This window comes from Lipophrys pholis (assembly GCF_963383615.2).
Source record: "Lipophrys pholis genome assembly, chromosome: 11".
Lineage (NCBI taxonomy): Eukaryota > Metazoa > Chordata > Actinopteri > Blenniiformes > Blenniidae > Lipophrys > Lipophrys pholis.
This window is the reverse complement of record NC_137631.1, coordinates 7170416-7187437: the sequence shown is the minus strand read 5'-3', so window position 1 is coordinate 7187437 and position 17022 is coordinate 7170416. Positions and strand designations below refer to the sequence as shown.

At 41.9% G+C, this 17022-nt stretch overlaps 1 protein-coding gene across 4 annotated transcripts in view; it reads right to left on the bottom strand.

Moving 5' to 3' along the window:
• Positions 1 to 17022, bottom strand: part of LOC308116366 (transcription factor SOX-6-like) — a 118466-nt gene that overhangs the window by 79792 nt on the left and 21652 nt on the right. For all 4 annotated transcript variants that reach the window (XM_080474522.1, XM_080474524.1, XM_080474521.1 and 1 more), the window contains exon 3: positions 162 to 378. In XM_080474522.1, coding sequence (XP_080330648.1) covers positions 162 to 377 — 216 coding nt within the window. In that variant the 5' untranslated portion in view covers position 378. The remainder of the gene's footprint in view (positions 1 to 161; positions 379 to 17022) is intronic.

Sequence of the window (17022 nt, the reverse complement as noted above, 5' to 3'; positions counted from 1 at the left end):
CCTGTGTACTCCTGCATGTATTTCATGAGTGTTTTATGAGCCGCTTGCCCCGAGTGTGTACACACACTAACCACATTTGTTTTATAGATTTGAGTTATGGCAACATATCTCAGGATAAGATATGGTCAATTTCTCAGCTCGGTACATAATTCACTTCTCACCATCGCAGCGGGGCCGACATTGTCCCACTCAGCATCCGTCGGTTTCTCTCTGATTGGCTCGTCCGAGTCGGGCTGCTCGTGCAAAGAGGGCGACGCCGTCGTCTCCTTCGGGCCCTCCCGCTCGTCGCCGGCCCAGGCCACGCTGTCCTGACCCATCTCTTCCGCTTCCTCGGACAGCGCTTGAAAGGGAGGAGTAGCTCGCATGGAAGACATCATTCTACGAAGAAAGAAAAATGAAAAATGAAAAATGTGCATTTGGGGAAAATTCAAGAAAACACTGACACCACGCAGCTTTCGTGTTCGAGTGAGTCAACTGTATCTACATCTTCCATGTCTATGCATTCGTATTGAAGTCTGTGGTGGACGAAAGTTTTTAATTATCATTATATTGACCACCAAAGTAATTGTGTTGCAATAAGATTAGCTCATACCTCGGATTTACACTAATAAATCAACATTCAAGATGTCAAGTTAGTGGATTTTACAACTTAATACAGCAACAAAAGGGCCTAAGGTGACCATGTGGAACATCTCTGAACTAATTTATCACTAAAACATCCTTTATAAAGTCTAGAAACAATAACATATGCTACAAAAACCAGCGGTGAATTATAAGAGTTAATAAAAACTTAACCTTCAAAAATGTCAGGCTTCTCTGACATTTATAGAATTTTTAATCGAGAAATTGTAGAAAAAATTGATGATTTTTTTAATTCTAAAATATCCTCCAACAACTTTCCATTTTCAAATATTTAAGCCAGAGCCAGATAAAAGATGGATGAATGTCGTATTTTTCGTTTAGAAATGAATTGGAACAAAGCATTTAGAAATCATCAGTACAAGGTTTGATAACGGCGACGTTTTAACATCAGGGCAGCACATTTTACAGTTTCACTCAAACTGTGGAACAAAACAATCTTCTCTTAACTTCACGCACGCACGCACGCACACACGCACGCACACACGCACGCACGCACGCACACACATTATTTTATCCAAACTATTATACAGCTATATTGCTGTTTTACGATAGAAAAAAACACAAATACACAAATGCAAACTAGATTAAAGATTGATAATAAGACATGAACAGAGGCTCAAAACTGCAGTCATTACCCACACCTTCAAAATGAAAACACAACTGAGATGCAGTACTATACAGTATAGAAAGGAAAAAACAAAAATTCATTCATTAGAAAAAAATCTAACTTAGATCTAAATCCTCCACATAGTTAGAAAAGTTCATCCAGATTCTCTCTGCTGTTTAGCCTTCAATATGTATCTTATTGTTTTTAATAGTAAGCTTGAAAACATTTTCTTTATTCAGTTAATCTATAATTTGTTTTCCATACCATTTTTTTCATTGATCAGGCTGATGTCTATAAGTGTTCTCTAATTTATATTGTAAGTGGGATTTAATAGAGGATTTTATGAGGAAGTTTGGGCTCAAATAAAATGTGTTTGGAGGTAATGTCTTTAACAATACTTTTCACATTTTCCGAAAATGTTGTAATTTTACTACATTGCTCCATACAATGAAACCATGTTTTTTTTTGGGCTTTGGCACATTCCGTGCACATATCTGGGATGTTTTTGTGAGGTTTATCCTATTCCACTAGGGTCACATACGTCCACACCATCCATTTGTATTGGATTATTCTCTGATGTGTGTTGATGAATTCAGTGTGAGCTGAAGTACAAACTGTTTTCCAATCTCAGTCTCTGATTTTCAGTCTGAAGGTTTACCTTCACTTTATTTTGACGATCAGATAAGGAAGTTGGGGACGGGGATTGGATTATTATTCAGATTTGCAATAATAAAGCTTCTAAGTTGTAGAGATTTGAAGAAATGTTTCTTATTAAGGTATAATTTAGTCCTCAACTTTTCAGAAGACATCGAAGTACTTGAGTGGTGCAATACGCTATTTTGGAATAAATAAAACTATTTCGGTAGTACATTAATTTTTAAAACGTTGACATTCATTCATCTATTGATTGAGTCATTAATTTCCTTCATCAAAGGTTCATAATTAGCATCAACAATCTTCTCCGACCTGGGAAACGTCTTAACTCCAAAATATTCAAACTGTTCCACAGCATTTAACTGAGATTCCTCCGTTATCGGATTAGCTCTTTTACTTGCATTAAGTAAAAGTATTTACTTATCATATCCAGAAAGTTGACCAAATATGTTCATTAATTATAAAACAGCTGGGAATGATTTTCTTAATTTGGTCACGAATAGAATTAAAGGGCAATCCTGTGTTCTCTCGTCTCCCCCATTATTCCACAAAGTTGTGCTTGTGGGCGAATTACAATAGGACGGGGTTCTATTGAAAACGGGAACAATATCTGTGAAAGAGGGCACCCGTGTCCACAACCTCTGCTGATTTGTATGTTTGAAGATATTTCTATTTGATAGAATTTGTCCTGTAGCATTTTAGTATATTATGTTTATTACAATCTTGATCACACCTGTAACGCAGAAAATTCATTGGCCTTCTATAAAGTGACAGGGTGGTTGAACCTGCTGTCGCCTGCAAGGACAAGAAAATGCAAGAAGATAACCGTCGCAGGCACGTAGCCTTCCAATACACACACACACACACACACACACACACACACACACACACACACACACACACACACACACACACACACACACACACGCACAGACAAACACAAAACTTTTGCGAAGCAAAGCAGTTTGCTACTTCAGCGCTGGCGCTCAGTAAATCAGGGCAGGCTGTCCAGCTCAGAAACATGCAGCCTCCTGGGTGCCCTTAAACGCAGGTCTGACCCTCAGTCAAATGTCTCAGAGGAAAGAGCAAGGGTTGCAATTTGTATTTGTGCACGGGTGTGTGCGTGAAATACTGCATTTACAGAGGGAGTGATGAAGACAGATGCCACACTCAGATCCAATTTCTTTGTGAATGTATTGAATCATTGATCCTTGTTGATTGGCTGTTTCCATTATTGATCAGACGCTCCTAGTTTCTGACGTCCTAAGCACCGGTTGCAACAGTAATGGTATTCTACACGGATGTAAACAAGCCAAACAGAATTGTCTTAATTATAGGTTGAATGCAAGGTTGAATTAAAATGACAAAACAGCATATGAGAGAAAGAAACTATTACATCATGCAGCCACTAACATCCATTTAAAGCTACTTATCAAGTAAGTTCCATGCCTGTTTTCTTTAAAAAAACAAAGAGAGAGAGAGAGAGGAAGAAAAAGACGAATCTCAATAGATTTACAAAAAACGATAAATGCTGTTTGAAATTGATTTTTGCAAATTGAGAGCTTCGTGAGTTTTGGCGGCGGAGACTCAATCCATGTGATATCAGTCGGAGACGCACAAACACTGACGGTCTGAACCTATTATGAGACTGAAGTCAGTGAGCCACAGGGGAAAAAATGCTCAGTTCAGAAAGAGGAGCAGAAGCAGAACAAAGTCGAGAGTGGGAACTATGTGACATGCACCTGTAAAGAAAATTCAGTATTTGCAGTGTAACCGGGTGATTTGTTGGATTTTTATGTGAGTCTGGACCGCTGTTCAGAGATTCTGGGGGTCACAATGTTCTCCTGGACATGCCAAGTTTTACTACCTGAGCTGGAATGCAGCCTCCAATGACTCTGAAATGCAGGTTGAATTAGGGTTGAACAGTGTCACAGCATGAAAAGTGAGACTCGCCCAACTCTGACCCGACCATGCTCGCCAACCAATAATAGTACATCATTCTGACTGCATCACCTCCTCCAATAAATCTCCCACCAACGACCACGCAAACCTAAATGTTTCCTATTAATTGGCTCAATTTCTATGTCTGCTTTTTAAAAATAAAAAAATTTGGGGGGTGGTGGGGGGTGGTGGAGGGGGGTGGGGGTGGGGGGGTCAATCTCTACAACTCTGTTCAATGTTACACATTTTTGGAATCTTCTAGCAGCACAAGTGATATAATTCAATCTTACAACTGTCCTCAGTGTCAATTTGAGAGGGAATTTTCTTTTATGAGAGGTCAATTTGGTAATTTAGCTGTGAAAAACACACATTATTACACCAGTAGTTTTAGTTTAAAAAACCTTACTGAATTGGAGCCCGAACAGGAACTTTAAGCTGTCTGAATTCAATAGAAATCACAAAAGACTAGAGAGAGAGAGAGAGAGAGAGAGAGAGAGAGAGAGAGAGAGAGAGAGAGAGGGGGAGAGACAGACCATTTTGTTTTGTTTTTGTTTTCAAATAAATACTTCGGAAATTAATACATTTTAGACCATCAAGGCCAGTGTTGTCAGTCTCGTTCACATTTCACACACGTTACAAGGTTTTGGTGAAGTTTGTTCAAAGTTTACTCTTACATTTTTAAATCGTGCCACAGATAGCTGCCTGACCCCCCCCCCCCCCCCCCCCCCCCCCCCCCCCCCCCCCCCAACACCCCACACACCCCACAACGCACACGCACACACACACACACACACACACACACACACACACACACACACACACACACACGCACACACACTTCCTGATATGTACGTTGTTGTTGCCGTCCAATAGGTTTTAAGAGCCCACAAACCCAGCGAACAGCAAGCCGCTAAAGCAACGTTTAACTCTTGCAAAATCTACACTTGAGTGATGAAAGAGAGAAAAGTGGGACAAGACAGAAGAGGATCCTATCTTTAGCTGACAATATTGCTGGTGCTGTGTTTATGGGGGAGGTTGGGACATGGTTTCTTGGAACTGGTGTCTCATATGGCCAAGAATGCCCAGCCTCTTAACTTGCTGCCACTGATAGGGTTTCATCGAGCAACAGTGCTGATGTTTGTTGGTAAGCATGTCTGTGACTGGCCGGAGCAGGAAAACACTGTGCTTCGTGGACTGGTCATCGGGCACCAGAATCACATTGCGGCTGTTTGGATGACTCAGTTCTTTAAGCAACATAACAAATGTTAGATTCCCGAGAATTAATTGCTGGAGCTTGAGCTTTGAAGCTCCTGTACAGCTTTTCTCTTTGGGGTTGCATGTCTTGATTTAGCATCAGTTGTTTTTTTTGGTAGGGTTACAATAAATAAAGAAACAAATGAATAAAACGAAACTCAAACTTCTCAAACTCGCAGTCAAGCCATCATGTCAAATTGAGATACTGATGATGGAGACACTGTAAGAAAAATGGAGTGATTACAGCAGGAGGAACGACCTTCTTCCAACGAGACGGAGAAAGGAATGAGTTGGCTCGGCTGTGGCCGTCTCAGGAAACGGTAACGTGACGGTAATGTTACACTGATGCCTGAAAAACAAATTCATTTTCACCCACGTCGCTCCGAGGCTCGCCGAAAGCCTTTTCATATTGTCAGACATCTAGAAAAACATTAAGTCTTTTTTTTTTTTTTTTTTCTCCCTCCCTTGCAAGCAGTCCTTCTGTCTCAGATATTTCTTGGAAAGTGATACTGGTGAGATTGCCCGCTTGATAACCAAACAGAGCGCGCACTGTTGAGAATTAATTTTTTCATCTCCATGCCTTTCAGAGTGGTTCTTATGAGCGTGAAGTCGCAAAGACCATCCCGCAAGTTTTGTCAGCAGCCCGATGGGAAAATCTACATGATCTACAGCTATCGTTAAAAACTAAAACTATGAAAATATCCTTCACTTACTGTTTCCTTTGAGCATTTTGCTTAAAAGTCCCTTCATTCCTTCGTTGGCTATGAGAGTTCTTGCAGCCTTTAGCTCAGAGACGTACTCGACCAACAAGGTGTCGTTGGTGGCCGGCTAGCTGAGTCCCCCTTTAAAATGTAGACAGTAACTCAGAATCCCTTTGTGAGTGGAAGAAAAACGTAAACCAGGGTCGGAATTTGGCAGGAAAGCGTTGTTCAGATCTGGCCTGGAACCTGGCGACTTGGCAGAAACAATCAGGCATTGTGAAGTGTGGACGGAGAGGGACCTGTGACAGATGAGAGCGGGAGAGAGAGGGCCCCCTCTTAGAAAAACAGTACACAAAGCGCCATTCACAACCCAGGTCCCTTCTGCCACTTGTGGAGCAAGAGAAGGGCTCCGACAAAGGCCTCCGACTCGACCAATTGGGTGTAAAATCTCCAGCCATCCCAGCTGGATAGAACTGAGGAAGTGGGGGGAAATACCAAGAGAGCGAGAGAGAGCGAGAGAGAGAGAGAGAGAGAGAGAGAGGAGAGAGAGAGAGAGAGAGAGAGAGAGAGAGAGACGAGAGAGAGAGAGAGAGAGAATAGGAGGTATGAGGAAGAAAAAAAAAAACCAGCAGAAAGAAAATGAGGACTTTCCTTGGAATTGTTTGTCTTTTTGGACAGTCCCAACAAGAAAATAAGGTGAAAGAGAGCAGACTGGGGGTTTTGAATGGAAACAGAAGCCCTCTGTGCTTGGTGAGAAAACCTGACGTACTGAGGGCATCAACATCCTGTCGCTCTGTTCATCATTTACAAATATGGTGACACTAAAACCTGAGGTCCAGCCGAGATCCAGCGACAGAACTGGGATGTCTCCATAACACCAAAAACGAATATAATGCCTCTTAATTGGAGCGGAGATAATATGGGAATAGTTCATGATTACGTGAGACAAATATCAATGCAATTAATGTCAAGGCAGCCAAAGCCAAGCCAGAATATGTAAAAGGAGGCTTGTTGTCTAAAACTCATAATCAGATTATAATCTTGGGGTTTTTTATCTTTTTTTTGAAAGGATGATCATCCAACAATTGGAATTTCTTATACCATGATAATGCAATGTTGCCATGTTTACAGATCCCATCAATAACTTCTAATTACTGTAGTGTCCTGACCAAGAATGTCCACAAAACCTACAGAAATATCAATAAAAGAGAATTATTCATCGGAAAAGCCTCACCCTATCTAATTCGTAAATTGAGAGACTCACAAAAACTGATTGTCATTAGTCAAGCCCAAACATCAGCAACTCGACAAGTGAGTATACAAATTTGTTGGGTTTTAGGAGTCTGTCTCCATGACAACGGTGTTTGGGGCCACCGAAAACACAACTTTCTGAGAAGGACTTCCAAGGTGGAACGGGGGAAAACGCAGCCATTTGAAAACGATCGAGCTCCATTTCTGTGTAGATGGTGAAACCCTGCTACTGCACATGCGCGCCACGGCCGTAGCAAACAGTTCCCCTGCACATGTTGCAGTCTAAACGCAAAACGTTTCTGGAACAAAAACACAAAAAAAAACACTCCTTTCCAATTAAAACGTGTAACCGGGGCCTTAGTTGCTGATTTTGCTGAAGTGACAAGGTTCAGGAGTTACCAGTGGAGGTCTGTGGCTGACGGAGTAGCAGGTTGCTGCTCAAGAGAAGGTGTGCTCAGTCACCTTTCCTGGATAAATAAATGAGTGGGGGTGCAGAGAGGAGAATTGGCCTTGCATGAGAACGACTCCACCACCATCTAAATCTTGGGTCTGTCTGGACTCTCGTTAGATCATCGCAGAGCGCTGCAAACAGAGGCCGCTGTCATAGGTCAGACATGTGGAATGTGAGCACACACACACGCCGCCCTGTTTTTCTCCCAGAGATTCCCTCGTCCGGGTACTTTAGCCCAAAATAGAAAAAAAAGCTCAATAGCCGTGCCAGTTATCCCCCCGACCAACCCCGACCGACCCCCCCCCCCCCCCCCGCCTAAACCAGCCCGTTGTGAAGCGGCCGTCACAGCAAGAAAAAGCAGTTTTGTTTAGTGAAATTCCAACTGATTAACACAGACCTCAGTGTCATTGGCGGCCGTGGAGCTGACAGAGCCCACGAGAAGCTGCTCACTTTCAAAGCTGTAGTTGCTTATCGCCGTGCAGCCGCAGGTAGATTCTGACCTTTTCTCCACTTCAGTGGACCAATTAAGGGAGCGCAGTAAAGGGCTGATGGCTGTGTCAAAACTGTGTCGGCATCACTCAAGTGCCATAACAAGATCTGTCTATGATTTCATAAAAGCAATAATGACTTAACAACAAGAGTGAATTGAAAATGAAGTGGTTGGATTTAGGGACTTTCTGGTTTGGGACCATTATCTCATTGACTCCCACTGAAAGTGTCGAGTCAGGGGCAACGCCTGGGCCAAAACACATTGTCTGCACATTTGTTTATTAACTGAATTAGACTTTGTACATTTGTCAAACAGCAACAGGAAGTCTCAAGTCATCTGTTTTGTGTTTTGGGGAAACTGAATCGATTGTTGGTTTCTTCTGAATTTACCTTGATTTGGAATGTTTGTTTAGTTCAGTTACATTTTGGGGTTGTTGTTTTTTTGTTTGTCTGTTGGTTCTATTGTGCACATAAGTTGTAGACCTCAAGGTTATTGGGTGTTTTCAGACAAAACTACACCACACTCCTTGGAAGTCCTGCAAGGGTTGATCCAGTTCTGATGAAGTTCTGTCCCCTATTAAATTGGAATCTTGGGTAAGTACTGACGCACTGTAGTTTGGAAGAAGAGGAACAGAAACCAGACAGACATTTGCCAGCAAGTAGTTTTGGTTTAGCATGTAAATTAAGTTTTCCATTGTTTTACTACATTATGTCTTTGCTGGCAGTGTCGCCAATTGATCAAACACAGTCTGCTGTTGAACTAGTATTGGGTCGAGAAGAATTCTTGCTTGAATATGTCGAGTATTATTATTTGGAGAGTAATGAAGATTGACAAATAATCCATTTTTATCCGTGAATTTTCTTGTTTTACATTAATGGTCATAATTTCAATGTCAGGAAATGATCAAACTCACCATTGCTGACCACCTGCAATAAAGCAGCAGAGATAATTCATACTAATTCTAACACATCAGCAGTTCAGCAGCACAGGATATTAGTTACAGTGGTTATGATTTGTGACAGGATTGAGTTTTAATGAAGAACTTCAACTATTTCTATTTTGGTGGTAATGAAATCATCCTAGTTCCAAAAAATAAGTTCTGAAAGGTGGAGCTGCTATACTATATGTAAAGCTGATCCCGGACAGCCAAAAGGCTGTGTGGCAATATATAATGAAATACCTTTTGATTTTATGAGGGTAAAGTGATGCTAATTGTACTAAAAACACATGAAGCAAACAAAAAAAGCTTCAAAAAGGTGAAAAGCAAACATTTTAAAGTCGCAAAAAGCAGCCTCTGTGGTGCCTACCGTGATCTCCTTTAATGTCGGTGAGTTCTCACTTTAAGAGGAAAAACACAGGAAGAAACTCATTCTGCCAGACGACTTGAATGTTCCAAAACGAATAAACATTTCAATTTAAGGATTATGTCCCTCATCAGATGGACACCGGGAGCAAACATGGCGTTTGATGTCTGCATCGTCCCGTTGATGGAAATTTTCAATCAAAGCCAACGATGGAACACTAAGAGAAAGGATGAATGCATCGTTTGTGCATAGTGGTGTAAACACACACCACTGTGCTTCAGGTGTGTGTGTGTGTCCCGGCTCTGTGCCTCAAGAGATGCCGGACGAAAACCGCAGATCCCCAGAAATCCAGAGGAGGTCTTAGTGACCAACACCCTCCCTTGTGCTTGTTATTTTTCCTGGCATGTGAACACACCCCGAGCTAACACAAATACAGTACACATATACATTTATCTACTTCATGGCAACGCTACAGAGTAAGCCATTGAAGAAACCATTGAAGACCAGAGTCAACACTCAGAGGCTCAATAGGACTGTTTGTCTGCCAGCTTTTACTCATAGTAGTTAGACGTCCTGGCTGGCGCAAGTGTTTCACCTCATAATCGTATATCTCTTAATATGCCACTATATAATGTGGCAAATTGTACACATACAGCAAAGGACAACAGTCTGATTGTTCGTACTGATAAAAAGTACATTTATGTTTTTGCTATCTGGAGATGATTGACATTTTAACCTTGATACATTAATCTCTGAATTGGGTTAGTTGTAAAGCAAAAATTTTAAAATAAAGTCAGGACCTACAGATTTCTAATCATCTAGTTTACCTTCACTTTTAACTAAATATAGTTATAAACAAAACTATCAAGACATGGCAAACCAGTTAGGTTCATAAAGAGGTCACAAGAGGAAATTATTCATTTTTTAAAAAAATAATAATGTAAAAGGGCCCAAGAACAGAACCCTGAGGAACGCCATAGGTAATCTACATGTACTAATACTTATACAAGAACACCAATAACAGCTACTTTATTGATGTATCTTAAAAAAAACACAATAACTAAGCAGTTAAATAGTTTCAATGGACTGATGTTTCAGCTCCAACAACGATTACCCACAGATCCCCTGAAAAGCTATTTTGCATTCATTTCCTTCAGGTAAAACTACGAGTGGGCTCACCCTCTGCTCTCTGTCCCTCTATCGTCTCTCTTTCTGCTATCCTCTCTTCACCTCTGATCTCCATCAGCTTAAGGCACATACAGCTTGCCGTTTGACAAACACCTTGCTGCAGGTAATACAATGTTTATCACAAGGAGCTGAAGAACGACTCAAGCCACCTGTCTGCTCATTTAAAGCCACCAGCTAACTTTGACCTCTTTGGGGACGAACATAATGCCACTGCAACAAATAAGCTCGTTACACAAGTTTTAAGCCTTGTTGTGCTCTGTCCTCTCATATAGTTATTTACTACATTATGTTTAGATAGAGGCCGTGTCTTAAAGGTATTGACCTGTTTTACAACTCAACTCAAATGTATTGAATATTTTCCTTTCTCATCCAAGAGATTGCAAAAGGGGAAAAAAAATTCAAGTGTCATTGGTGGTAAAGTGTATTTCAGGGCGACATCAGCATTAGGAAGTTGACATAAAAGCCTGCAGCGATACGCCTGCTGCCCTCTCACATGAGCGGTCACATTAGCCCCGAGGCTAGCAGGAGAAGAGAAGTGGGCTTGAGTAAGTCATTATGGGACTCCAGGGTCCCACCAAAGCTGAGAACAATCAGCAGACGCCCACGTTTTACTGTTCGTTGGTGTTAATTTGGTTCATTTGCCCTCCCTGGTCCACATTTATAATTCAGCAAACGCTGAGTTAAGAGGACGTGAAGGCACAGAGGGAGCAAAGCCTCACTCAAAGACAAAAGCAGGAAACAATTAGGTTAAATATCATTTCTTAATTACATATTAGGGGAATCTATTCTAATTTTCTGAATTACAGGAAAAGTAGCAGGACGCCTACGGACTAACTTTGATCAGGATTGTTTACAAAATCAAATTGTATGTTTTGCAGAAAATGAACAACTATCGTATTTGAAAATTTAATTGATGTTAAAAACTGGAAACTGTTCAAAACCTTTGCGCAAACTGTCGAATTAGAAACAAACAAGGAGCTCTGGAGTGTAACATCATCCGCAGGCCAAAACAGGTGGCTTTTACGGCACCCGGGAGGCGCAAAAGCCTGCTAATCCCAGATTAGGACTGACAAGTCGTTTCACTGCATGCCCCCATTGTAATCCCAGTTGCCTCTCTACCCTCTGACAATGAGCTTTGTTCCCTATCTGAGAAAGCGCTTTGAGGATTTCCTCAGCTTTGTTTGCATGAAATATCTGCATTATTGAGAGACATGCTACTTTCACAACATATTTCCATTCAATTATTGACAGGCGTGAATGTGTAATGCGTACAGATGGCTCCGACAAGTTGTCTGCACGGGCGACTCAAGGTTTCGTCTCCACCCATGTGGCAGTGTGTATCTCTGCTGTGTGCACACACCTGTCAGGACAAAGAGTGGAAGTGGAAGGAATGGAATTACATTTTTAACGCAACAAGCATTAAGGCGACTCTTGAATGGTCGTACGGCAAGCGGAGCAGGACAGAGCATGTAAAACTTTAAAGTTGGTATATTCCCACTCAAACCTGCTGGATTATCTCACGTGCCCCACAGAACATTTTGCGACTGTTTACGTTCACAGCAAAGCAACTGCACGCTCAGAGACCTTCAAAAGAAGGCCTTTTATACGCAACAGTTTTTTTCTGCCTCATCAAATTTTTCATTTATTTATTTATTTTTATTCAATTTAATGAAATTTTATTTCAGATTTTCAACAAAAAAAAAAAAGAAAAAGAAAATCCCACAGATCCCCTGAATCAACCTTTGCTCAGCGACTCCTTCCGGTCGAGTTGGACATGCAGGTGGAAAGAAGGCGGCGCTGAACCAGCAGCTGACCACCATGAAAACTTCTCCTCTCCAGCAGCAGTTGTCTTGTTCGGCGATCGGAGGCATGTGAGAGTCCTCCGGCAAGTCAAGCTGCCACAATCCAGACTAATCCTTCCTGCAGTGTCCCCTCGTCTGACTGAGGCCGCGGAGAGTCGGCGAGGGCGATCAGCTACGTGTGCGTGCGAGCGCTGGGAATCAGAGCGGCGTGGACCTCAAACGCTCACGTGAGCGAGTCGATAGATTTCATACAGCAGACATGCATCTTATATATATATTCAATAAACACGTCTGTGGTCAGTTCACACGAGCTGGGGGGAAAACCGGCGGGAGGCGTGAATAAGTCATGCTCCATGTTTCTGCGGAGTACAGACATACGGCCGAGTGTGTAAAGCCACATGTGTGCATGCCTTCAGTGAGGTGTGAGTGTTTGCTGCAAGGTCCGAGCCTTTCTGCATCGCACAAGGTGTCCATTGTCCTTAAGCGGCCGACAGAGAATCTACATTGTTGGTCGCGCACAAGGCCTCACTTCAAACTTACTTTTTTTTTATTAAATTCTTTTTTTGGGGGGGGGGGGGGGGGGGGGGCAGTCACAGCAGCCGTTTTTCACATGAATTTAAGTCCCTGAACAGGGGCAAATATTTAAGACCCGGGTGGAGTGTGTCAGTGCAACAACACTGATGTCAGATGTGGAAAGTTTGGCATTTGCGCATCAGCTAATAAACTGCAGTCATTCTACAGTGCAGATTTTTAATAAAAGCTTTCATGCTCGCTGGCGCGACGGGGCCAATGTTTCACACAATATTCACACAAAGAGGCACTGTGGCAAATGTTTTCAATTAAGGAAAATAAATAAGACGAACATTTTGTTAACTACCATCCAGGCAGCAGATAAAGGGGACGTTTTCGGCTGTAACAACGGCAGGAGGGAGGAACACTTCATTTCAATAACTGATTCAGGCGTGTCAGTTACAGAGATATCATTATAGCTTCTATTTTCAAAGGACCAGCCTTTAACAACAAATATCGCTCATTGTCTATGGATGAGCCACAATTATTTCTTTTGTTTTGAGTATTCACAAAATTCTGAACTAAACTAAAGGTTAGGACTTGGCCTCAGGCAAATGGTGTACTGCGTGAGAATGAGTTTGGTGGTTCGATAGCATCAAAAATTGTTCAGTGAGAAAATAATCGAGAAGAAGGAAGAGATAGATAGACCAGAGAAGAGTTCCCCCAACACACTGATTCCCTATCCACCCCCCCCCCCCCCCCCCAGGTTGTCGTACTCTGGCTTTAACCCAAAAGAAAACTTACAAGTTGACGATGTGAAACTACTGCTAATCAATCAATAGTTATTAAAAACATAGAAAGTAAAATAAGCTGGATTGTCCAAATCTGTCTCTCCACCTCGTATTTGGACTCTACGACGTGTCGTCCAGCTCCTTGATTCCTGTCACATTAAGTATCATGTCTGCACAAAGCTCCCGCGAGACCCAGCAATTTTACGTCTGCTGGAGGGGAGAAGCGTTTATTAATAAAACACTTTTTTTTTTTTTTTTTCTGACTGGTACCACTGGACTAGGTTATCCTCGTTCCCTTTCTTCCCTCACCCTTTCTTTCTCTCTCTCTCTCTCTCTCTCTCTCTCTCTCTCTCTCTCTCTCTCCCTCTCTATTTAGCCATTTCACTCTCTGTGGCAGCGCTGGTCTCGCAGGCTGTAAATCACAATTAGGGGGTTCATTAGATATGGCTGATTTATTAAGACCGAGGGCTTGTCTGTGTGCCTTTCAGCCATATATTAGCCGACTACAAGATCTCATACATAGTTATGAGACATGCTGTTTACTGTATGGCATATAGGGTCACATGCCAATAGACATTAATTATTGAGTAAGACTCCATAGGTTAAATTAATAGCACCCAGATGATAAATCATGTGTGTTTGTGGGTTTTTTTTCCCCCCTCAGCAATGCCTGCATGCAGCACTTTTTGACTGCCTATCTAAACGCTGGCTTTTAATCACGACAAATTGACAACAGCATCAAAAATCCGTCTCTATTATCAGCGAGCGATACAGAATTTGAATGGGAGCCAAGCATTTTGGAATCTCATGCGAAGGCTTTAACGAAAATACTCCGGAGTTGCTTCCTCTCTACAGCACAGTTGTATGAATCTGGCCCGCGAGTTACTCCAGCCTTCAGTGTCCCTGGCCCACATAATGCAGTATTGTCTTTAATAGAAATCAAAGTGCTTTAATCACACTGAACATCAGCGTCTGTCATCAGATGCCTGCAAAGAGACTCGAGGATGAGCTGGTGAGCATATGCTTTTAATTTGCAAAAAGAAAAAAAGGGTACATTTCTGACCCGCTCTGTCTGTTCTGTTCTGCCCGTGCTGAAAGATCGAGTTCAATAAAGAATTAACACCAGGAAAGGGCAGTAAAAACATCCTGAAACTGCAATCAACAGCTTTTGATTTCCAAAACGACCCCATTCCAATCTGGGCCGACATCCAACATAATTTGCTTTTTGTTTTTTTTCTCCCCCTCTTTCACTCACACATACATACACACACACACAAACACACCGTGTCTCTGTCCAACATACCGGCACACCTGTTAATCCCGTGGTACCTAAGGGGCCAGGATCACGGGGAACATCAAGAGAAAGTTCTGGATTAGCTACAGCTTCAACAGGTGAGCTGCAACTTGTTCAGCCCTATTCATGGTGAAATCCTATTGTTCAGTAAAGACGAGGGCTTACAGACAAAGAATAAATGGGAAGAAGAGATAAAGGGGGAATGAGAGTCTTGACAGTCAGTCAACAGTGCTTCCTGTTGTTAATCTAGATGCTTATCCCTTCAGATCAATTAGACAAAATCCTTGGAGAATAAATTTAAAATAAAATACAGACAAGGAGTTAGGTTTATGGAATAACTCCCGAGCTATTTGGGAGTCCGATGGAAAAGACAGAATCAAGTTATTTTGAAAATGCGGGTGACAAAAGTCTGTGTTATGCCTGATTGATGTGAAAGTTGTGATAAAAACAATCAATGACTTGGTTTTTACAGATTGTCAGAAAATACTCACAAAAGACGATGACATCTTTTTTACAACAAATTAATTTTACCAGTGAATTTTAGGAGGGAAAAATCTGTATCAAATAACCGATTAAACCTAAGATGCGTTTTTATTTATATGTACAAAAAAATGGGGGAAAAAAAAGAGATAGAAAGAATTTCAAAAAATAGAAATCCAAATAGAATCTTAAAAATATCTGCCTGTTTATTCGATGTCACTGGGTAACTTCCTCCTCCATTAATGTGCGCGAACATCAAACTTCTCTAAGAGGCTCTCTCAATGCAGAACTTCAGGTAAAAGGTGATTAAAGCTTGTATCCTCACACAACACACCATGTTCCTCTGGCCACGACCTGCGACACGACTAATCGAGGGTGACACAGAACAAAGGAGAAGATTAGGGGATTGAGTGTGCGACAAACAACCACAGGTCAGGAGGAGATTTTAGTGTCTAACTGTGATTATGGATGGGCAGGTGTCACCGGAGGACGCCGAAGCCAGAAGCCACGACAACTCTTAGCGGGTCAATCTGCAGCGGACAGTTAGTGTGAAGGCATGGACGGGCTTTACCGCTGGAAATAACTATATAAGAACTCTGTATTCAAATCTAAACTTGTTGGTGTAGTTGCACCAAAATGTGATTATTGTGTTTATTTTATGTTAGGGTGGGAAAAAAAATTAAATAAAAAAAATTACTAAATAAATGAATTTACTAAATACATGAGATCCCTGACATAAAAGTTTGCAAATGTAAATGAGGCATAATCTGTTGAAATGTTTTTTTTTGTTGGTTTTTTTTCGTCCAACCTCCTTATTTATCCGTGCGTCCTCTAATAGCTCAGCGCCATGTTTGATTCACAAGCTAATCAGGAGCGATGTCGTCCCTGCTCTTTCGCTCCACAATGGGGCTCATTGGATTAAGTTCGAGCAAGGCTTTGTTAAAAGCTGCTGCAAATCTAATCAAGGAGGAGACCTCAATTATGCTTGCATGTACTTAAATGATCAGATCACTAAGGAAGAAAACGGAGGAGGCGGTCGGCCGGCGGAGGAACGCAATCAGCAGCCATTAAGGCCGCTTAATTTTAGCTGATGGCGGCTTTAAAATGAGATGCAGGATTTTTACTGTAATGAGAATGCTGTAATTATGAGGATGTGGTGTTGTTGGTGAGCATCAGCGAGCAGCTTTCCAGGTCATTTGAATAGAGTTTGGCAAATAGGGAAGCTTGACACAAGTCTCGTGGAAACAGGTGTTAGCATAGCGGGAGAGCTAACGGCACTGACGCAGTCTTTTGCAAGCTGACCTTCCCTCTTTGCGACATTTAAACACAAGCCATTTAAAAGCCCCTCTGCTTTTAATGAAGTGTTGAAGGAAGCTAAACAGCTGAACACGAAGGCCCTCGTTCCAGCTATGGCATGCAGAAGACAGCAAAAAAAAGCTATTGTTTGGAGAAGATAATATGCTGGATCGCCGCCATCTGAGGACCAGGTGGCGTCGCCTTGAAGCCCAGAGCACAACAGATGAGACTGACCCCCGGCCTCTGACCCCGGGGACCCATGACAGTTAAAAAAGGAAGCAATTATCCTTAATGTCAGCGGGTCTGGTGGCATTCCTGAGGTCCGCGCTCAGAAAAGATAAGGGTGACAAAAAAAAGTTTCAAATT